Below are 23,398 nucleotides of genomic sequence, written 5' to 3'. Positions count from 1 at the left end.
GTAGTAGTAGTAGAAGTAGTTATAGGATCAGTAGTGGTAGTAGCAGTGTTGGTAACGGTAATCGTGTCGGCTGCAGTGATGGGAACAATGATGAAGTAATCGTGTTCGTAGTCGTATTATCGAAAACCGTCATCGCAGCATCAGTATCGGTAGTGACAACAGTATTAAAATCCACATTCAAAATCGTGCTGGTGGTAGTGATGATGGTGGCGGTGGGACTCGACCACTCCACCGAGGGCTTGCGGCCATTCATGCCTCCCCCACGCCACAAGGGAGGAGGGGCCGCGGACAAAATTGTGATGGGACGGGGGATTACAAGGGCGGCCCACAATGCTGCGCCCGATGGATGGAAATGATGAGTGTAATGATGGAGAGGCTCTGGTGGTAGTAGTAGTAGTAATAGTAGTAGTAGTAGTAGTAGTAGTAGTACTTTTATTCCATAGAGTAACGGTTTAGTATAGATAATTTTTCCACGAGTACATCAGCAGTATCGAAGTCAAGCATAATCAACACAAACATTTATCTCCGTGTGGAAATTGTATTCGGTATTTTCCCTTCACTAGTTATATCTTAGGTTTGGAAAAGTATAGCGATGTCGAGTTAAATTCGTGTCGCAAAGAAAAAATGTTAAAATATCCGTCACATGTAGAATTCAATCCTACTAATTATGTCATTTGTCAATCCGAGAGACTTAAGGAACGGTCATAATTGCGTAATGGAACTGTAACATACATTTCAGGGAGAGAATGTGGAAAACAAAAAATCGCTCCACGGCAAAAAAAGAAAATATCTGAAAAAATTTACTTCGCTATTTATGCTTTACTTTATTTATACTTTACTTTATTTACTTTATTTACTTATTTATACTTTATGCTTTACTTTATTTACTTTATTTACTTATTTATACTTTATGCTTTACTTTATTTATACTTTAATTCATGCTTTACTTTATTTATACTTTACTTTATTTACTTTACGACTTTATTTATACTTTACTTCATGATTTACTTACTTTATACTTTACTTTATTTACTTTATCCACTTTATTTATACTTTATGCTTTACTTTATACTTTACTTTATTTATACTTGACTTATACTTTACTTATATATTCATGCTTTGGATCACCAGTAGAGGCAGAATCAGTAGTAGGTGAAGAAGCGGTAGAAGTCGAGGAGGACGAGGACGAGGCCACTACGGCATTATAAGAGAGTTAGGCAGAAAAGCGGTAGGGCCTCGCTCCCCTTTTTGCCTCCCTTTGGCCGCTCCTTCGCTATTAATTAAGCAGCGCGGGAGTCGGCGGATCCATGCTTCTTTAAGGCCCAGACACTAATTAATTTTCTCCCAGCCCGCCAGGTGGTAAGCGCCTTATACGTATGGGACGCGAGAGAGAGGGGCGTATGTAAAGAATGGGAAGGCAAGAGGAATTCGAAAAGGGAACAGAAGGTAGAGAAGATAGAGACAGGAAAGGGGATACGAGGAGAGAGAGAGAGAGAGAGAGAGAGAATAGGAATCTGAAAGGGAATAAAGAAACTAGAGAGAGAACAAAGACGAAGAAAATGGGATAAAAAGCAGAGAGAGAGAGAGAGGAAGAGAATAGTGTACTGAGAGCAGCGTAGTGTAGGCAGCTGCTCCCTACCTACAAATATCACCATTAAATATTTCACGGTAACCTTTTGTCCTTCCCATCCCCCAAGGCTGGACTGGAGGCAGGCAGAATATTCTCTCTCTCTCTCTCTCTCTCTCTCTCTCTCTCTCTCTCTCTCACACACACTCACACACACACACACACACACACACACACACACACACACACAGACAAAGGGAATGGAGAACTACGCGTCATAGAACGATATTTGTGGAATGACCTTCGCCAGATGGTGTGTGTGTGTGTGTGTGTGTGTGTGTGTGTGTGTGTGTGTTGGTGATACCTATAAATTGCTTTCTCCACACTTTTGCACGACTGAAATACTTATCCTTATATAGTAGTAGTAGTAGTAGTAGTAGTAGTAGTAGTAGTAGTAGTAGAGGTTGTTATTGTTGTCACTACTAGCGTCGTCGTGTTGTGTAGCGCCCACTCTGTCACGGTTTTAATCCCTGGAATATTTAATAACCGACACGCACGCTGAATACTGATCCCCTGTACATCATCGCGGTTATAGTGTGTGTGTGTGTGTGTGTGTGTGTGTGTGTTAGGGGGGGTGGAGGGGAGGGTTAGGACAAGCTGACTGGCAGTACACAGGCGTGGTAGATAACACCGATTATCACACCTGCCCCTCACCTCTCATTTGCCCTCTCTCCCTCTCTCCCTCCCTTTCCCTCTCTCTTGTCATTCCCTTCTCTCTCTCCCTCTCCTCCCTCCCTCTCCCTTTCCCATTCTCCTGTCGTTACTATCTCCCTGTCTCTTTCCCTTTATATATCTCCCTCCTCTCTACCTGCCTCCCTACCTGAGTACCTATCTACCTTATTTCCTCCATTCCTATCTACTTACCTATCTACCTACCTTCCTATCTATCAGCATTTCCTATTCCCTTTATATTTCTATGTCTCCTTCATCTTCTCTATCTGTCTACCTACCTAAAAACTTACTTACCTTATTTAATCATCTCCTACCTACTTTCCTATCTACCTACCTTCCTATCTATCAACATTTCCTATTTCTTTCTTTCGTGTCCCTTTCTATTTCTATATATCTCCTTCTCTCTCTGCCTATCTACCTAAATACTTACCTACCTTATATCCTACTCTCATTTCTATTTATCAACATTTTTTTATCTTTATCTCTGGATCTGTGTGTCTTTCCCTGCTTAATCCACTCCCATCTGCCTCTCTCCCTCCCTTTCTCCTCCCTTTTTATTCTTCCATCCACCTATTTCCTTATCCAGTGCGCCGTGTCTCCTCCACCCTGTCATTCATATATTCCACGTTTCTCTGTTCTCGTTCTCTCGATTTCCTTCCTCTTCCTTTAGTCCCCTCTTTCATATCTCCCTCGCCCACTAAAACTTTTCTCCGTCTCCCCTCTGCCTGCTTCCTTCTGCCCTTCCTTCCTTCCTTCCTTCCTTCCTGTCTGCCTCCCCTTCTGTGTTTCCTTCCTCTTTGTTTTCGTATATCTTTTCTTCTTTCCTGCTTTTATTTGTCCTTGTTTCCATACCTCTCTCCTTCCTTCCTTCCTTCCTTCCTTCCTGTCTGCCTCCCCTTCTGTGTTTCCTTCCTCTTTGTTTTCGTATATCTTTTCTTTCTTCCTGCTTTTATTTGTCCTTGTTTCCATACCTCTCTCCCTCCTTCCTTCCTTCCTTCCTTCCTTCCTTCCTTCCTTCCTCCTTCCTTCGTCTGTGTTTCCTTCCTCTCTGTTTCCGTATATCTTTTCTTCCTTTCTCACTCCCTTCCTGCTTTTATATACCTCTCTCCTTCCTTCCTTCCTGTCTTTCTTTTTCCCTTTTTTTTATCTCCGTTTCCTTTTGCCCTCCCTCTTCTTTCCTTTATTCCTGCCTTCCTTCCTTCCTTCCTTCTTTCCCTTCTTTCTTTCATCTTTCCTTCCTTCTTTCCTTCCTTCCTCCCTCCCTCTGTACATTCATCCTTCCCTCTATTCGTATCTGTTTTCTGCCTTTCTATTTCTCTTATTTATGTATTTCTTCGTATCATCTATTCCTTTCTCTCTATGTTTCCTTCGTGTCACTATCAGTTATTATTATTATTATTATTATTATTATTATTAATGTAGAGGTTCTTTTTTTTACAGCAAAGGAGACAGCTCAAGGACACACAAAAAAAAGCCCGCTACTTGCTGCTCATTAAAAGACATAAACGGAAAACAGAAAAAAAATATAAGACCCAGACAGAGTAACCTTGATTAACAGACAGGAATATAAAGAATACGAGTAACAGTAAAGTAAAGAATAAAAAAAAAGGGAGAAAACAAAAACAATGGCTAATGAGATAACAGGAGGGTGCTCACTTCTACTCTAAACTTATCAAATATATCCGTTCAGTTGTCCATCCACCCACCCATCCACCCATCCACCCGTCCCTGCCACACTCCCCACCTCGCCTCCCGTGCTACCCTGCTATGGATGTTCCCTGCCATGCCGCCTGCCGGAGTGTGTGAGGGAACTCCTGCGTCATCCCCTCCCTCCCCTCGCGCGCCCTCCCCGCTTTTACCATTCGCTTCCAGGTGTATGATATCTTTCTATCGCCTTTCTGCCTCCATTCTTTTATATGTTTCCTCTATTTGTTGTTTTTCCTCTCTGTCTTTGTTTATTTGTTTGTATCTCTCTCTCTCTCTCTCTCTCTCTCTCTCTCTCTCTCTCTCTCTCTCTCTCTCTCTCTCTCTCTCTCTCTCTCTCTCTCTCTCTCTCTCTCTCTCTCTCTCTCTCTCTCTCACACACACACACACACACACACACACACCGGCCCTGTTTCCCATTATCTTTCCCTTGGGTTATTTCGTCCCCCCCTCCTTCTTTCTCTCTCTCTCTCTCTCTCTCTCTCTCTCTCTCTCTCTCTCTCTCTCTCTCTCTCTCTCTCTCTCTCTCTCTCTCTCTCTCTCTCTCTCTCTCTCTCTCTCTCTCTCTCTCTCTCTCTCTCTCTCTCTCTCTCTCCATCCCTACCTTTCTACCTCTCTACCGCCCTCCACGCCCCACCGCCCCACGCACCACCTGTTTTCTCTTTCTCTCCCCCTCCCATTTTTCCTTCTCCCACATTCTTGTTTCCTCTTCCCTCCCTAACTAACTTGCTTGTTTCTCTCTTTCCTTTTATCCCGACCTACATTTTTTTTTCATCTCCTGTCTCTCTTTTCTACCTTGCTGTTACCTTACCCTTACTTTCTCCCCTCCCTCCCTCCCTTCCTCCCTCTCCAACTGCTTACCTGCCTACCTTTTCTACCAACTTACCTTTCCCTTCTCTCCCTCTTTCCCTTTCTAATTATATATGTTCAGCTGTCCACCGGTCTGTATACCTACTTATTCATGCACCTAAACTACCTACCTATCTACTTAACTACCTCCCTACCTACCTGCTTGTTTATCTATCCACTTACCTACATATCTGTATCTATCTATCTACCTATCTATCTATATCTATCTTTCTACCTATCTATCTATATTTATCTATCTATATCTATCTTTCTATCTACCTGTCTACCTCTCTTGCTTATCTACCTAACTACCTCCATCCACCCTCTCCTCCCTCCTTCCCTCCCTCCCTCCCAACCTATATATTTTATTGATCAGCAGTATTTCCTCTCTGCCTCCTCCCTCCGCCGCACCTTCTCTGCTCACCACCTGCGTTCCCTCCATCTCTCCCACGCACAATGCTGCTCGCCACCTGTTCCCTCGCCTCCCTTCCTTTCCCCCCCTTTTTTTTAACTTCATTCCCTCCTACGCGCCGACATTCCTCACCCTCACTGCCCCTAAACCCGCACGCATACACACACTTTGTAATCCTTCTCTCTCTCCTTCCCTCTCCCTCCCACTCGCACTCGTACGCACAAATCTTTAATCCATAGCTCCACTCGCCCACCTCAAACACCCCGCTAGATCAGGGTTCACCAAAGGCCGCGTCATAAGCTAGCTGGTTCTGGATCGCGATGGAGCTGGGTTTCGTCATTTCCTCACAGGTAATAGCAAAATACCAACTTACACATCTCTTAGGTTTAGTATCAGAGACTACTTAATAGCCGATATACTAGTGTTTCAACCATTAACTCTGGAAGAAATTGAAGACAGAAAAAACTATATCACAACAATATGGAACAGAAGAAAAAAGAAAACTGAATAAAAATAAAAGACACAACAACGCCAATCAACAACGCCAATCAACAATCAAGAATAAGTCACAATTGGGAGCCGTTACAAAGGCAATTCCACGCCTACTACTGGACTGGACTGGACTGTCAAGAGGAGACTTTCAGATATCGTGAGCATAAAGCTAAAGATACAAGTGAGTAGCTGCTAAATATACAAAAACTCTACCCCTTGATCTCTCTGTCCCTCACGATTCCCACGCAGTCCACTCGTTCACCCGTGTCAAGCTTCCCCACGCTCAAGTCCACACGATTAGGCCTGTGAATGTGTACACGTGTAGGGAGATCACCCGTGGCTACCTACCATGGAACGCCCACATCAGAGTGTAGGCGAGGAGTGACGCAGCCCCCATCAGCTATAAATGTACAGGCGCGAGTCAATGAGTATATGTGTATAGGCTAGTAGTATTTTTTTTTTTTCGGTAGGGGAGACAGGCCAAGGAGTACACCAAACACACACACACACACACACACACACACACACACACACACACACACACACACACACACACACACACACACACACTCACTCATCATTAAGTCTCAGGGAGTTAGCTACGACCTTGAATTACCTACATTTTTCCAGGTAACAAGGTGTCCAAGCAGCGATTACTATATTTTTACCCGAGCTTCACGATTTGATAACAGCCCGATTGTGACCACGTGAGGAAGGCTTACTGTGCTTGCGTGTTTTTTTTTTGTGGTGTGTGTGTGTGTGTGTGTGTGTGTGTGTGTATCAGGAGTGAATAGTCAGAGGTTTAATTTATAGGTGTTAGTTTGACTTGCTTTAATTGTTGAGCAACGTGCAGTCAGTCAAAATAAATTCTTTTCGCAGACAGTCTGAATATTAAGTGTTGAGTGAAGGGGATGAGGGCGAGGCCATCTCTGTATGAAAGCCTGGTTGTAACTTTATGATATTTGACACCACAGAGGGAGCATGTGTCCGTGTAGTCAGCGATCAGTCGTCTACAGAGTGAAGCTGGAAATCATGAAAATCTGTTACGTCTCTTCTTTCGTCATCGTAGTTGTACAAGTCTCGCCTTCAATGAACACACAACAGTGACAAAGTTAATATCAATGGTAGAGGCGCAACAGATACGGGTGACTCCTCACTCCCTCCATCCCTGGACGATTGATCGCCATCTGTGACGTCACTACAATGTTACACTCAGACCTTTAGATGGAGAGGGCCTTGACTCGGGCGACCAACTCCTGTAATAGAATGTGATGATGCGTTGATGGCCGTTGAGTATGAGGGATGAGGCGAAGATGCTTTATTATTGCTAAATAGGACAAGGGCAACCGAATGTGATGATAAAAAAGCAGTGTATTAATTGGGGCGCGGAGTATGAGGTAAGGGGCGAGCAGGGTTGATCATTACTAAACAGAATCAGGGCAACCGAATGTATAATAATGAGCTTTGCATAAATGAAGCAATAAGAACAAGTATAAGGGAAGTGGTGGCCAGGGTTGACTATTACTAAACAGAACCAAGGCAAGCGAGCGAGTAAAAATTAATAGTGGATGAATGAGGCAATAAGTATGAGGAAAATAACGAATAGCATTGAATATTAACAAGTATGTCAAGGGTTAAAGAGTATGGCAGTTGATAGAACAAAGGGACGATTTTTAATGGGCGTTGAGTTGAAACTTGTTACGAGCACCCATAAAAGAATCCTAAAGTCTCCCCTTCACGTTAATCGATCATCCTTCTCCCCTTTCATAAGAGGATTTTTACGACTTAAGTTCTTGGTCACAGGGGGGGAGTGGGATGGGAGGGGGCGTTCTAAATAAGCTCCCCCTCATCTCCCCCTCCGTCCCCCTTGAAAATAAAACTTGGAGACCTGATAGACACCCGGAGGAATAAAACCAAAGGAAGTGTGTGAGAGAGAACAAAAAAAAAGTTGGTTAGTAACATAATGAAGCACTTTTGAGTTTGAGGAAAGTTTGCTAATTAAAGTATAGTGTTAAGTGAGGCAAAGTTTATATTTTTTATCTTTTTTTTATTTCATACCCAAATTTCAAGCTCTTCACTCTCATCACCACCTCTCATTCCATTTTGTGTGGTGGTGTTGATGGTGATGGTGGTGATACTGGCGGTGATCATGATGGTAGGGATGATGGTGTCGATGATAGAGATAGGGAAAATGGTGGTGATAGTGTTGGTGACGATGGTGATGATAGTGAACATGGAGGCAGTGATGCGTATAGTGTTAGCTGAAGAGATGTTGAAACGTTGGCGGTGGTGGTGGTAGTGATGTTGGAGGTAGTGATAAGTGTGGTAGTAGAGATGAAGGTGGTGATGAAGATAATGATAATGATAGTGATGGAAGTGGTGGTGGCGGTATTGTTGTTCTTGGTGATGATGGTGGTAGTGTTATGGTTGTTGGTGGTGGTGAAGGTGATGGTGGTGGAGGTAGTGTTGGTGTTGGTGTTGGTGGGCGGAGGTGGAGGAGGAGGCTGTGGTAGTACTGTGAAGATGATGGTGATGATGGTACTGTTGGAAGAGGTGTTAGTGTTGCTGGTATTGAAGGTGGTGGTGGAGGTGGTGTTGGAGGTAGTGGAGTTGATGGTGGAGGAGGTGGAGATGGTAGTGGTAGAGGAGGTGGTGGTTGCCTGGACATTATCGACCAAGAGGAAGGAAAGGTGAGTGTGTTATATTGACCGACCTCACCTGACCAAGCCCCCCCTCCCCATCACCCCTTCCCTCTCCCACCTCCCTCCTCTTCCCTCTCCAAACCCTCCCGTCTCCTCCTAACCTGGTCTCCTTCCCCTTCTCCTTCTGTGTCCTCTATTACCAATTCTTCCCTTTCCCTGCTGTCCGTTCCCTTCCTTCCCTTTCCTTCTATATCCTTTCCTTTCCTTTCATTCCCTTCCTTTCCTTTTTTTTAATTTATATTTTTTACTGTTTTTCGTTAATTTTCCCTCCCTTTTCATTCCCTCTCTTCCTTTCCTTCCCTCCCTTCCTTTCCTTCCCCTATCTTCCTCCCATTCCATTCTCTTTGCTTCCTATACTTCCTTTTATTTTTTTTTCCTTTTCCCTCTTCTTCACTTGTTTCTTTGCCATTCGCTTCCCTCCCTATCCCCTCCCTTCCCATCCCTTCACTTCGTTTTCCTTTCTTTCCTTTCCTTCTTGTTCCTTTTTGTTCCTTTCACTTTTCGACACTTACCTTTCATTCCCTCTTCCTATAATTGACCCGGCTAACCTACCTTCCCTTTCTCTCCTTCATTATACTATTCCATTCCATACCTTTTCCTCCTTTCTCCTTTTCACCTCTCCTATTTTCCTTCTGTTAACTAATCCTCAAGACATCTCCACTTTCCTTTCTCTCTTTTCCTATATCTAGTTTTTCCTTCTTTTCCTGTTCACAGATTTCTTGTTACGTGTGGTGGTGGTGGTGGTGGTGTTTTTTTTTCAATAATGGATCTGGTTGTTTTTTTAAATGTTCTTTGCAATAGTCTCTTTTAATCCCTTCGTTTCCCTCGTGTGTGTGGAAGGGATGACTTTTTTTTTTTTTTTTTTTGTGTGTGTGTGTGTGCGCGCGTGCGTATTTATGTGTTTTCCCAGTTTATTCTCTCTCTCTCTCTCTCTCTCTCTCTCTCTCTCTCTCTCTCTCTCTCTCTCTCTCTCTCTCTCTCTCTCTCTCTCTCTCTCTCTCTCTCTCTCTCTCTCTCTCTCTCTCTCTCTCTCTCTCTCTCTCTCTCCTTCCCCTCCCAAGATTCAACCAGCCACTTAAGTAACCAGCGGACCGGAACTTTTTATTTATTTGTTTGTTCTTATTAATGACGCTCTGCCTAAACTGTCTGGGGTTAATGCTGTACTAATTTTTCTGTCGCGCGTTAATTATGCCGATAAAAAATGGAGCGTCCCAGGTGGGGAAGCTAATGAATCTGATATTAATTAACACACTGAGGATCCCCGGAATAATGAAGTGTATTATTTTATCGGTATTTCGAATTTATACGCGCGGGGGCTGAACTTTTTGGTGTGTGCGTGCGTGTGCGTGTATGTGTGTGTGCGTGTCACCGCTGATTTGGGAGCGAACCCGGAAATGTGCGAATCGACGAGGCAGGGGGCTTAAAGTATAGCGGGGAACCGAACTGTAATGAACTGACGAGAAGCGAAACCGACATTGACCACCAAACTGAGCCTAACCGAACTTAATAAAAAAAATAACTGAACCGAACATGACTGACGATGCTGGGAGCTTACAGTATAGCGGGGAACCGAACTATAATGATCTGAAGAGAAGCGAAACCGACATTGACCACCAAACTGAGCCTAACCGAAGATGATAAAAAAATAACCGAACCGAACATGACTGACGATGCTGGGAGCTTACAGTAGCGGGGAATCGAACCGTAATCAAATAAACCGAAGCGAAACTGACATCCACTAGCCACACTGAACTGAACCGAACTGAACCGAACATAACTGAACCGATATAGACGTGATAAGCTTTATATATATATATTTTTTTTTTACTGAGAGGAAGCAGCTGGAGAAAAAAAAAATCCCCGCTCCTATATAGAAATATCGAAGAGAGTGGCCGAAAAAGAAAACGGGGAAATGCATTAGAAACATGTGCGAACCGGATACTTCAACAACGCAAGTACGAAGAAAGAAAACCGAACCGAATTGAACTTACCGTAACCTAATTTAACGAAGCCGAAATTGACCCTTTATTAACTGAATAGCGTCTTCTAAGTGGACAAAAAAGAAAACAGGGAAATGCAATTGAAAGATGTGCGAACTGGATACTTTAACAACGCAAGTACGAAGAAAGAAACCCGAACCGAATTAAACTTACCGTAACCTAATTTAACGAAGCCAAAATTGACCCTTTATGAACTGAATAGCGTCTTCTAAGTGGACAAAAAAGAAAACAAGGAAATGCAATAGATGTGCGAACTGGATACTTTAACAACGCAAGTACGGGGAAAGAAAACCGAACCGAACTGAACTTACCGTAACCTAATTCAATGAAGCCGAGATTGACCCTTTGCGAATTGAATGGCGTCGTCTAATGCAGTGACGTAATTAAAAGAAAGCAAACCGGTTAACCATGAAGAGCAAGGACACTGACAAACCGAAACGAACCGACTCGAACCAACTTAAAGGTATCAGACGCGACATTTGGACGGCCGAGTGCTCCGAGTCCTGAATGCCGGGTTATTGATCGCCTCTATTATTCATTCCCTTCGTTGGCTCAGGTGTTTATTTTTACATCGCCTTCTTACGCGCTTCCTGGGTTACACGTGCATTTCTTTGGCTACCCTTCAATTTTAGCTGTTATTTAATATTATCCCTCTGCTTCCTTCGCTTCCGCTTATCCATGCGTTTCTTTGGCTACCCTTCAATTTTAGCTCTTATTTAATATTATCCCTCTGCTTCCTTCGCTTCCGCTTATCCATGCATTGCTTTGGTTACCTCAGAATTTTGCCTTTTCTCTATATTTTTCGTTTGCTTGCTCCCAATTATCCATGCGTTTCTTTGGCTACCCTTCAATTTTGGCACTTATTTTATATTATCCCTCTGCTTCCTTCGCTTCCGCTTATCCATGCATTGCTTTGGTTACCTCAGAATTTTGCCTTTTCTCTATATTTTTCGTTTGCTTGCTCCCAATTATCCATGCGTTTCTTTGGCTACCCTTCAATTTTAGCTGTTATTTTATATTATCCTTTAGCTTTCTTTGCTTCCGCTTACCCATGCATTGCTTTGGTTACCTCAGAATTTTGCCTTTTCCCTATATTTTTCGTTTGCTTGCTCCCAATTATCCATGCGTTTCTTTGGCTACCCTTCAATTTTGGCACTTATTTTATATTATCCCTCTGCTTCCTTCGCTTCCGCTTATCCATGCATTGCTTTGGTTACCTCAGAATTTTGCCTTTTCCCTATATTTTTCGTTTGCTTGTTCCCAATTATCCATGTGTTTCTTTGGCTACCCTTCAATTTTAGCTGTTATTTTATATTATCCTTTTGCTTCCTTTGCTTCCGCTTATCCATGCATTGCTTTGGTTACCTCAGAATTTTGCCTTTTCCCTATATTTTCCGTTTTAGGACGCGTTCAAATTCCTTAATATTCTGAGAAGTTAATTTTTATAGCCCCCTTCCCTACCTTCTGCCTTCCCATATCTGTCGCCCTGTCACGAATCCTACATCACTGCCATTTTTTTTTTATCCTGTACTTTCCTTAAATTAAAATTTTTCCAGATTTTTTGCTTGCCTCCACTTATCCATGCATCGCTTTGGCAACCCTTCAATTTTGGTTCTTATTTTATATTATCCTTTTGCTTCCTTGCTTCCGCTTCTCCATGGATGGCTTTGGTTACTTCTGAACTTTGCCTTTTCCTTGTATTATCCACTTGCTTGTTTGCTTCCTGGATTCGCCGCGTATTGCTTTGGTTATTAATGAATCGTGCCATTTCGGTGTAGTAGAGTCACCAACAACGAGAACGAAATTAAGAGTAAATATGTTGAGCTGTTAGACAAGTTTGCGTTGTTCGTGTAATAGGAACATTTACAGAAAGGATGTTATATTTGTTTTCTCTTTGCTCTTTCCCGAATCGTGCCGTTTCCAAGTAGTTTCACCAACAATAAGAGCAAAATATGAGTAAATATGATGAACCGTATGGCAAGTTTGCAGAGCATGTATACTATGAAAACATTTGCAGAAACCAATTATGTTTGCCGTTTTTCTACGTTGTGACATTTTAAACTATATTCGCCAAACAAAGAGAAAACTAGACCCATTATTAAGAATTTTGAAGGAAGTTGTTGGCATATAATAACGACGTTTATTCCTCAAGTCAATCAAAAAGTTAATATTTTCAACTTGTGGACTAAGATGCGTTTAAGCTGATGGTTTTAACTTGAGTTGATAAGAACATAGCGGATTAGGGAGCAGACTAAACGTAAATACATTCTAATGACTATTAAGAATAATATATGAACTTGGGCAGTCACATCATGCGTAGAGCTAAGAGCAGATTGACGAAAAAAGAAACAAAGTACTATCTCAGAAAATGTGGAAGTCAAGGCACAAATTAAACCAGGTGGAGAGATGATGCTGATGATGCACACTAACATCAGGAGACAAAGAGAGGTGGAGAACGTTAGGAAAGGATTACACGAATGACAAATGATGGTGGAGATACAGAAACAAACAAGTGTTGTCAGTTCCCCCCCCCTAGCCTATTATATTTACCTATTTCTAACTCCAAAACCGTCTCCTGCGCCTCAATAACTAGATTAATTAATAGTTCTCGTTAAAATGGTTAGTTACTGATGTCCTTTTGTGGTAGTTATGCATCAGAAGTGTCAAAAATACGGAAAATGCAATGGGGTGGGTTAGGTGAGCTGGCAACGCTGAAATAAACAACAGGAGCAAAACAAAATCTGAATTAAACGATGCGCAAATGGGAAAGGTTGCAGCAATGTATGTACACGAGACAACACGTAATAATAAGCACCAGGCAAACTTTTCCCATATGTTCCGTGTTGTATTTGTATGTATTCCCGCGGAGAGGTGCACGGCGGCAGGAATGTTCACGCACCGGGGACTATTTTCGGGCAGTTAGTGGGTTTGATTTGTCGCGGCGGGCCCGGTGCGGTTATGACAGGTGTTCCGCCTCACCGGTCTTTAATTACTAAAGCCCCGCATTGGAATATTTGTGTGTTGTGCGATTTTTTTTCCCGCTGTCGGTGTGTTTTAAATGGGTGTGCTGTTGGTGGTGATATTATTATTATTATTATTATTATTATTATTATTATTAATAGTAGTAGTAGTAGTAGTAGTAGTAGTAGTATTACAAGTAGTAGTAGTAGTAGGAGGAGGAGTGTTATTGTTGTTATCATCATTAATCATTTTTATTTTGCCATTTATTTAATGTTCTTTAATCATTTTACTAACGAGAGAGAGAGAGAGAGAGAGAGAGAGAGAGAGAGAGAGAGAGAGAGAGAGAGAGAGAGAGAGAGAGAGAGAGAAACCCCGAGCCTCTGATCACACTACCTGTGGATCGAGGGTCGCTAATGAATACTTGCCTCCGAGGACGTAATGAGTCACCTCTTTCCTGAGTGGCTCCCGCGCCGACCTTTACTGGAGGCGCAGGAAAAGTTGGCAGGGCGAGGCGCGGAAGGGGAGGAAATGAGATGGAGGGGCGGAATGACGGGTGGAGAGAGAGAGAGAGAGAGAGAGAGAGAGAGAGAGAGAGAGAGAGAGAGAGAGAGAGAGAACGAAAACGAGTACACGAAAACGAAAACAAACAAAAAAAAAACGAGAACGAGAGAGAGAGAGAGAGAGAGAGAGAGAGAGAGAGAGAGAGAGAGAGAGAGAGAGAGAGAGAGAGAGAGAGAGAGAGAGAGAGAGCACGCACATACTTTGAAGGGATAAGAGATACCATTCATCTTTCACTGCATGGACCAAAATTCATGACCACCTTAAGATTACGTCCTCAACTCACCCTCTAAAGAACAATAATTTTTCTCTCCATTTTAAATTACAGTTCTAAAAGTTTTTGGGTAGTTAAAAAATCGTAAAGTGTCGCCGTGTGTCACCCTCTAAGCCTATTCCTTCCCCTCGCCGCTTCAGATTGGAATATAAATTAAGACTTAAGCTGAGAATAAAAACTTCGTGTAATGGGAGTGTGGGAGACTTAGGGGATTGTGTCGTTTAGGTAGACTTATTGATCGGAACTCTATGTATGTATATTTGTGTGTAGTTACCCATCTCTATCTATTTACCTGTCTCCGTATCTATACACCTATATTCGTCCAGTGTCTGTTTGTTTCCGTGTTGTGTATGTGCGTGTGTGTGGTGTTAGTAGTGATGGTAGTCCGGTGATAGAGGTAGTCTTGGTGGTGGTGAAGATGGTGGTGATGGTGGTAGTGTCGGAGGTAGCGGTGGTGGTGGTGGTGTTGTTAGAGGTTGTATGTTGGTGGTGAAGATGGTGGTGATGGTGGTAGAGTCGGAAGTAGCAGTGGTGGTGGTGGCTAAGGAAGTAGTTATTGTGGTAGTGGTGAAAGAGAGAGAAAGAAATATTGGACCTCAAACCCCAATTGAAAATATTACATGCAAGCACAATATTCTTACAGTAGTATTTCTGCAGTCTAGTTCCTCTCCGCGGTGTTTTTTCATCATTCTTTTTATTTTATATACTTCTTTTGGTCTTAGTCACGTTCGATCCCAGCCATGACAACGCAGCCATCCCGTCATTGATTGCCTTTGTCTAGAGTGGTGACCCCAGAGAGAGAGAGAGAGAGAGAGAGAGAGAGAGAGAGAGAGAGAGAGAGAGAGAGAGAGAGAGAGAGAGAGAGAGAGAGAGAGAGAGAGAGAATACCCATTATGACTACATTAACACACTAATTCATCATGATTTGGGTATTCGTAATGTGTGAAATCCAGCCAGTGTATTTTTTGCATGATAATATTTTTCCTGGTATATAACAACCAAATATTTATGTACGAAGAGCTACCAAACCTTCTTACCAAACTATTTACTTTGCCTAGTGTTTCTTGATGCCATGGCGTTGATACATATTGATCAGTGGAACCTATATATGTCTGAAAAGTGTTTTTAGTTTTATGTTCCTGTAAGCATTTTTGCCGTCGAGAACCTTATATTCCTCTATCCCTCAATTTACTGACTTTCGCTCTATAATCATGTCTTTCCAAGTTTATTTTCTCCTCATTCGTTCTGCCCGGCTTAACTACCTCATTTTCCTCTTCATTTCCTCCCCTCCCGTCACCTTCACTTTTTCCCGCCCTCCGCCGTGCTTTAAACATTTTCTCCTCGTCCCTTCCTGGCTCACTTGTTCCCTCGCCCCGCCTCCCCGCTTACCGCCACACCCTTCTTTCCACTCACCCTTTACTTTTCATTTTGGTTCAGCTGTTCCACCCTTCTTTCCACATACACTTTGCTTCTCATCTTCGCTCAACTACTACACCCGTCTTTTCACTCATCCTTTTGTTTTTCATCCTGTTTCAGCTGTTACCAGTCTCCTACTCCCTTTCCTTTTTTTCCTTTCCTGCCAGCTTTGGCTGGAGGGATGGGGGGGTGGGGAGGAGCCTTCGCCTTTGCTGTCCTTCATCTTCCATCTTTGATTAGATAGTTAGTGTAGCTTGTCACAAACAGCCTCGTAAGGACCAGCAGGTCTGCTGTTGTTTGTTCTTCCTTTGTGTTCCTTAGTGATTCAATTACCTGAAGTTTCGACCTGACCTTCACCTAGTTTGAGGTAATGCATCGCTTTGCATTCATCCTCTTTGGCTTTGGAAGTGTAAAGGGAAGTAGTGATGGTACTATACTCATACCACACTAGTTGAAGATATATCGTTGGCCCATGCATTCAATCATTACTTCATTTTTCGATACCTTAAATTCGAAATCATGTTTAGGAGAATGAACATAAACAACAAGAAATACCACAATGTCCTCCCCCCTTCCCTCCTTCCCTCCACCACGAAAACGAACACTACTTTCTCCTCCCCGTAATACCACTAGCAACACAACAACCACCTCCACCAACACCACACAAGTTTTATTCACCACTATTTTTTCGCCACTCACCACTTCTTCTGTCACCATGATTAAGCAGAGGCCACAAACAGGCGATGGATGACTTTCTTTTCCTTTCATCACAATCTTCTTCATATTGCAACTCATTCTTAGTCAGAGGAAACTACACTGGTATGGAGGAACTGCTGGCGGCGGGGGAGAACAGGTCATTGGAAGGTGTTGAGTAACCGTGAGTATGTTTTTGTGGATCATTATTACACTAAGGAAACTACACCGGAATGAAAGATCAGTATTGGTGACGGGGGACAACAGGTTAATAGAAGGTGTTGAATGGCTGTACGGATGTTTTTTTTTTTGTGTGTGTGTTAAACCTTCTTGGGGTTACATGGAACACTAGGCAAAATCGTGTTGGGGGCTAGGTGGACCATTTCATCTATTTCCTTGAGGGCCCAGAGTAGGAGTTCGTCGTAAGTATGGCTATCGGAGTGCTAGTTTTTATTGGAATAGTGTGGGAATAACAGTAGGAGTAAGTAGTAGTAGGAATAACAGTAGGAGTGGGAATAACAGTAGGAGTAAGTAGTAGGAGGAATAACACCAGGAGTAGGAATAACATTGGGGGTGGGAATAACAGCAGAAGTAGGAATAACAGTAGGAGTATATCGGTGTCATGACTATCGGAGCGCTGGTTTATTTTAGAATAGTGTGGGTATAAAGGTCTTCTTCCGGTTCCTCATAGAAAATAGAGCCTTGCAGCGCTAACTATAGTAAAATGTCGCCCCGTTCCGTTTGTGTTTGTATTAATACCTATAGCATTGTTCTCGGTATGGAGGGAGACTTGCACTCTTCAGTTTCACTAAGGTATGAAGATCGGTGCTGATCATAAGACTATATGTAATACTTGTTCTCTAAAATCCCCAGATTCTCACAACTTGTCCTATTTTACTTTGTTTCACGATTTTTTTCCCTCGCTGCATTTATTTTGCCTTCCATTACTTTAAATGCATGTTATTCACTTGAGCCGAGGAGAAGGTTGTGACATTCTAGTTATGTAGGAGCGTGAAAATACTTCTTCATTGATATGCATCCACGAAATGCCCTTTCAATCAATCATGCCAACCAACCGTCATTGTAATACCTTCCATTGTGGTTCGTCTCCCTTCCTCAACATTCACTGAAGAGATGAGAAATCCATAATTCTGTAATACTCAGTTGTTTATTGGATGATGTTTATAAATTCTTCATCTCCTCTCCACAGGCACCGATGGCAAGCAGCGGCGGCATCAACACAGCAGCAGAAGGTAGCCTATCATTCTTCGCATCGAATTTCGTTCTTTCGAAGTTTCAAGTGTACCGTCCTTATTGTTTTAAAGTATGTCCAATATTTAGCATAAGTTACTGTTTTCTTTGCTGCACGAGAGTAAGACGGCACTCTTATAAGTAATTTATGTATAGTCCTTTTTATAGCCCCTCGTCTATAATAGTAAACCCGGTGGGAGGATGCACAGTAAGAGGCATGAATATATAGACCTGCAAAGTTTTTATGCCCTTGACCGTTCTGCTTTCACCACAAGAAGAAAGATGTACAAAAAATATATTCTTGGCCTGCTAAGAAATGTAAGGGGCACTCCTCATATTCGGTAGTGGGCAGCTTACTTCTCAAGTTTGTGCGGCAAAGGCAAACACTGGCGAAGGTAGGGCATTGTTGTTCGGGAGTGAGAGTAATGTCTGCCCCTTGAGTGACGGGGGAGGAGCAAAGAAGGCAAGGTGTTGGGTTGGAAGATGACGAGGAAGTATGGTGGGGAGGCAGAGGCAGGAGAAGGGGAAAGTAACTACCACACACACACTCACACACTGGTTCACACTCACCTCGGGGTAGCGCTTGAAGGCCTGCATGCTGAAGCCGATGGAGCGTGGCGGGGGAGGAGGGGCCATCCTTGCGTTCGCTTGTTGTTGGTTTGTTTATCACTGCGGAAGATAAGGGAAGAATGTCCGGTTATTTATGCTCGTGATGATTTCAGAGGTAATGTAATATGTAGCGCAGAAGACTCGCGTTTGTGTCAAGTAGGGAACGGTATTTTATTATTATTATTATTATTATTATTATTATTATTATTATTATTATTATTATTATTATTATTATTATTATTATTATTATTGTTGTTGTTGTTGTTGTTGTTGTTGTTGTTGTTATTGTTGTTGTAACTACTCTTACTGTTATTTTTATTATTGTTTGTCTTTGTTGTTGTTGTTATTGTTGTTATCATTAATATAATAATAATATTTTTTATGATTATTATTATTATAGTTATTATTATCATTATCAGTAATAGTATGGTCATTATTATTGTTATTATTATTATTATTATTATTATTATTATTATTATTATTATTATTATTATTATTATTATTATTATTATTATTATTAGTAGTAGTAGTAGTAGTAGTAGTAGTAGTATGATTATTATTATTGCTGTTGTCATTATTGTAATTTATTATAATTATTATTATTATTATTATTATTATTATTATTATTATTATTATTATTATTATTTATATTATTTATATATATTGTAATCATTATTATTCTTACTCCAATTTTTGGGATTACTTATTACTAGTAGCAATCATTACAATAATAATAATAATAATAATAATAATAACATTATTATTATTATTATTATTATTATTATTATTATTATTATTATATTTATATTTTTTCATGATTATTAATGCAATTGACATGATAATTAGTATTACGATTATTATTATAATTAGTATTATTATAACAATTTGTATTATGATTATTATTATCATTATCACCATCACTTCCAAAGGTTTCCATTTGCTAATAAAACAACATAACAGTTTGCCTCACCGTTTCGAACGGCTTTCAGGAACCTACGCAATAAATTTTGTTATTCAAGGAATGTTTAGTTAGCTTAAAAATAAAGTCCCGGGAAATCTCCTGCCACAGTTAGTGCCAGAAGACTAAACAGCAGAAGGTTTCTCAAAAAGATTATTACCAGGTGGCCACTGACTTTCCATTGCCTACAAGAGACAGTGTGTAACGACCAGGAGACCGTTACCTATGTAGTGACGCGTAAAAATCTAAGGATGCAGCCAACCACGTTTACATTACTCAAATTCTCCCGTAATGGGCAACGTGAACATATGTGATTTATTACAACCCAGAAAAAAAAAAATGGTCTACGTAATTATTAGTCATATGTTAGCAGGACTAGTAATGAGCACGCTAATTGTTATTCGTATCATAATGGGCTTCGTCATTACCTCGCAGCCTCTTATTCCTCCCCGCTCTCCTGTTGGACATTATCTTATCCTTTATTGATTATTTGAATTAGTTTTTCATTAGTAATATAATGAACATGCATTGCAGAAACTACGTAAAGAAAGAAGAATGAATGGTCTGAGACAAATAAGTAAGTGTCTGCTCTTGCAAACTATGAAGGCATAAATGTATTGTTATCACCCTTGACATGACCTGCACGCAGCACGCACACCGCTTTCAAGGAGGATGCATTCTTTTTATTTATTATTTTAGTATTTTGTATAATCTGCATATATCTTCGTCTTCCTGAGACTTCTTTATAGGGTGAAATGGTTAGTTTACGTTATTAGTTCAATAAAAATATTCAACATGTAAAAAGGCATGCACATTTTGGAGCACATATACTCGTCGTGATTTCTTTATTTTATGGTTTACTGGTTTTTTTTGCGTGTGTGTGTGTGTGTGTGTGTGTGTGTGTGTGTGTGTGTGTGTGTGTGTGTGTGTGTGTGTTTTACTGTCACAGCAGACTCTAACGGTTTAACGAAAACTATTCCGTATTTGTGACGTGTCAATAATATAGAACAATGTAGATCCAGAAAATTAATTCTTTTCAGACATTTAGTGGAGGATGGAGACAGACAAATTGACAAGAGCTGACTGTTCTTCTGCAGAGTCCCTGGAACCTTGAGTTTTGAAGAGCGAAAACATAACGAAAGCTTAAACAAACAAAAAGAAGAAATATATCAGTTTAATCCTTAGCTTTTTATTTATATATTTTGGCGAGTTTTTTTCCCTCTCCTTGTCATCATAAGTTGGAAGGCAGTAATTGGCTCACGGCCCAGCAATCGATCCCAACATTTTTATTATGTGTTATTAGCTTCCTGTATCCTTCCGTCAGTCTCATCACACACACACACACACACACACACACCACACCCTCCCGGCCACCGCCACACCTCTCGGCCGCCACACCCAGACACGCCCTCCCTCGCCGCCACACCCTCGCTGCCACCTAACACGGGATCGTCTGCTCTCCTCCTGTTTATCTATTAATTAGCTCCCTTCCTCCTCTTCCTCCTTCCGCCTTCCTATCCTTTTCTCCTTTTTCTTTTCCTCTTTTTCTTCCTCCTTTTCCTTCTCCTTTTCTCTTGTTTCTTTCCTTTATTTTCCTTCCTTCTTTTCCTTTTTCCTCCCTTCTCTCTTTTCCTCTTCTTTGTTTCCCTTATTATCTCCTTCCTTTCCCTCCTTCCTCTCCTTTTCTTTTCTTTCCCTTATTTTGTTTTCTTCCTCCTTTTCTGCTTCCGTCATTTCGTTTCTCTACTTTCTCTCCTTCCTCTTCTTTTCTATCCTTCCTCCTTTTCCTTCATCAGCCTTCCATTTCTTTCCTCGCCTTTATTTATATTATTTTCTTTTCTGTCTCTTTTTCTCTTCTATCCTTCTTCCTCTTCCTCCTTCCGCCCTCATCTCCTATTCTTTTCTTTAACTTTTTTTTCTTGTCTCATGTCTTCTATCATTTCACATTTCCTCCTTCCGTATTGCATTCTTGTCATATTCCTTAACTGTTTCCTCACTTTCTACCTCCTTTTCCTCTTTTTTTCGTTCATTCATCCCTGCCTCTTCCTTTTTTTCCCCGCTCGTCCTCTTCATTCACTAATCATTCTCATCTTTCCCCTTTTCTCCTTATCCTTCTCTTTTCCTCCTTCTCTTCCTTCCCTCCTTCCTTCCTTCCTTTCTTTCTTTTTTCATTTGTTCATTCATTCATTCACTCATCAAATTCTTTCATATACCTTTTAATCTTCATATTTTCTCCTGTAATCTTGCTTTTTTTCATCCCTCCATTCCTTCCCTCTTTCCTTAACTTCCTTCCTTCCTTTTTTATTCTTCCCACCCTTTATTTTTTTCCTTCCTTTTCTCCCACCCTCACATTCTCTCTTCTTCCTTCCTTTCTTTCTTTTTTCTAGCTTTCTTCCTTCCTCCCTCCGTTATTTCTTTTTCTACACTCCTCCCCTCTCTCCCTCTTTTTTTCCTTCCTCTCTTCCTTCTGTCATTCCTTTCTCTCTCCTTCTCTTCTTTTGTTCGTTCGTTCCTTTACAGCCTCATCATTATTTATCCCATTTTCTTCACATTCCATATTTTTTTTTTAGTCTGTTCCTGTTTCATCTGTATTTCTTTAGTTGTTTCTGTTTTCTCCTTTCAGTAACCGCGTATCTTCATTTTTTTTTTTTATATCTTATTTCCTCCTCCTCGTCCTCCTTCCCTGATGACCTCCCAAGGGTGGTGTCCGCAGTCTCAGCCTCGCAAGTTCCCTCATAATAATCTCTCCCTTCCTGTTACATCCTTATCCTCCTTTTCGTCCCTCCCGCCTTTACGTTTATTTCTTTCTCTCCCTCTCGTTCCCTAACCTAAACGGCTATCCCCCCACCGCCTATGCCCCACGAGAACCATTGCGGAAGTATTTTTATCTGTCATTTGTTTCTTGGTCTGTTTCCTCGTTTTTTTTTCTGTAGAGGTGAAGAATCTGAGCCAAAGGGAAAGTTATACTCGTTCGCCAGAGGTGTGTGTGTGTGTGTGTGTGTGTGTGTGTGTGTGTGTGTGTGTGTGTGTGTGTGTGTGTGTGTGTGTGTGTGTGTGAGGGACGGATAATGGAAAGGCGTTGAAAAGCTACACAGAAAAGTTGGGAGTTCGATTTAACCTCATAATCGAACACGGAACTTTCTGAATGAGTGTTAGTAGATGGTGACAGTTACTCGTTCGCATGTGGTGTGCTGGCAAGAGACGGACAATAGTAATATGTTCAGAAAACCACACTAATTAGAACATTTGAAAGGGGGGTCGCTAATAAATTCTAAGGTGTCGAGTGGCTACATGAAGGCGTGGATTTTGCAGACCAGAAGTAAATATTTATGTGTTTACGCCCCACGCTTTTCTTTTCTTTTTTTACACATTAAACTTTTATTTTTCTCTTCATGCAGGTAAAGTCAAGTGGTGGTGAGATGTAGTTTGAAAATATCGCTGTGTTTCATTTGAAAGAGTTAAGGAGTAGTAAGTCTCAGGCTTAAAAACTAATTGAAGAATGTTACAGGAGTTTTAAGGTTAATTCTCTCTCTCTCTCTCTCTCTCTCTCTCTCTCTCTCTCTCTCTCTCTCTCTCTCTCTCTCTCGCTCGCTCGTTCTCTCGCTGGCTCGCTCGTTCTCTCGCTGCTCTCGCTCGTTCTCTCGCTGCTCTCGCTCGTTCTCTCGCTCGTTCTCTCGCTCTCATGCTCTCTTGCTCTCTCTCTTTCTCTCTCTCTTTCTCTCTCTCTCTCTCTCTCTCTCTCTCTCTCTCTCTCTCTCTCTCTCTCTCTCTCTCTCTCTCTCTCTCTCTCTCTCTCTCTCTCTCGTCCTTTTCTGCTTCCATCACTGGTATAAGCAGGAATAAAAATGATTAGTCTCGTGGCAAAGTAGGTTCTTAGGATATTAGTTATTATGCTGATCCTTTTTAACACTCACTTCCTCTCTGCCCTTATTTTGCCGCCTTTTTTCATAACTTTCACATAATTTTTCAGTTTCTTTTCCACCCCTTTTAGTATATACATTTTAAGTCGTATTATCTTTTTCTTTTTACTTGCATTTCATCCCTTTGCATCACCCTCATCTCCTCTCTTTTCTGATACATTTTTCATAGCCTTCACATATTTTTTTCACTTTCATATCTTCCTCTTATAGTATGCACATTTTAAGTCGTACCAACTTCCTCTTCTACTTGCTCTTTATCCTTACTGCGTCGTCACCCAACCTTCGTCTTCTCTCTCTGCT

The 23,398-nt window shown here is 41.4% G+C and overlaps 2 protein-coding genes across 5 annotated transcripts in view; one reads left to right on the top strand and one right to left on the bottom strand.

The window, feature by feature from the left end:
• The window catches only part of LOC126999034 (uncharacterized), a 111,464-nt gene that overhangs the window by 52,415 nt on the left and 35,651 nt on the right, over positions 1 to 23,398 (top strand). The window contains exon 2 of the mRNA XM_050861382.1: positions 17,571 to 17,613. The gene's annotated coding sequence lies outside the window, so the exon portion shown is untranslated. The remainder of the gene's footprint in view (positions 1 to 17,570; positions 17,614 to 23,398) is intronic.
• LOC126999036 (uncharacterized) overlaps positions 1 to 23,398 on the bottom strand; it is a 119,693-nt gene that overhangs the window by 80,710 nt on the left and 15,585 nt on the right. For all 4 annotated transcript variants that reach the window (XM_050861388.1, XM_050861390.1, XM_050861389.1 and 1 more), the window contains exon 2: positions 18,182 to 18,280. In XM_050861388.1, the coding sequence (XP_050717345.1) occupies positions 18,182 to 18,247 (66 nt within the window). In that variant the 5' untranslated portion in view covers positions 18,248 to 18,280. The remainder of the gene's footprint in view (positions 1 to 18,181; positions 18,281 to 23,398) is intronic.

This window comes from Eriocheir sinensis, chromosome 15, assembly GCF_024679095.1.
Source record: "Eriocheir sinensis breed Jianghai 21 chromosome 15, ASM2467909v1, whole genome shotgun sequence".
Taxonomy (NCBI): Eukaryota; Metazoa; Arthropoda; class Malacostraca; order Decapoda; family Varunidae; genus Eriocheir; species Eriocheir sinensis.
Note: the sequence above shows the minus strand (reverse complement) of the source record. Positions and strands in the feature narration are given on the sequence as shown.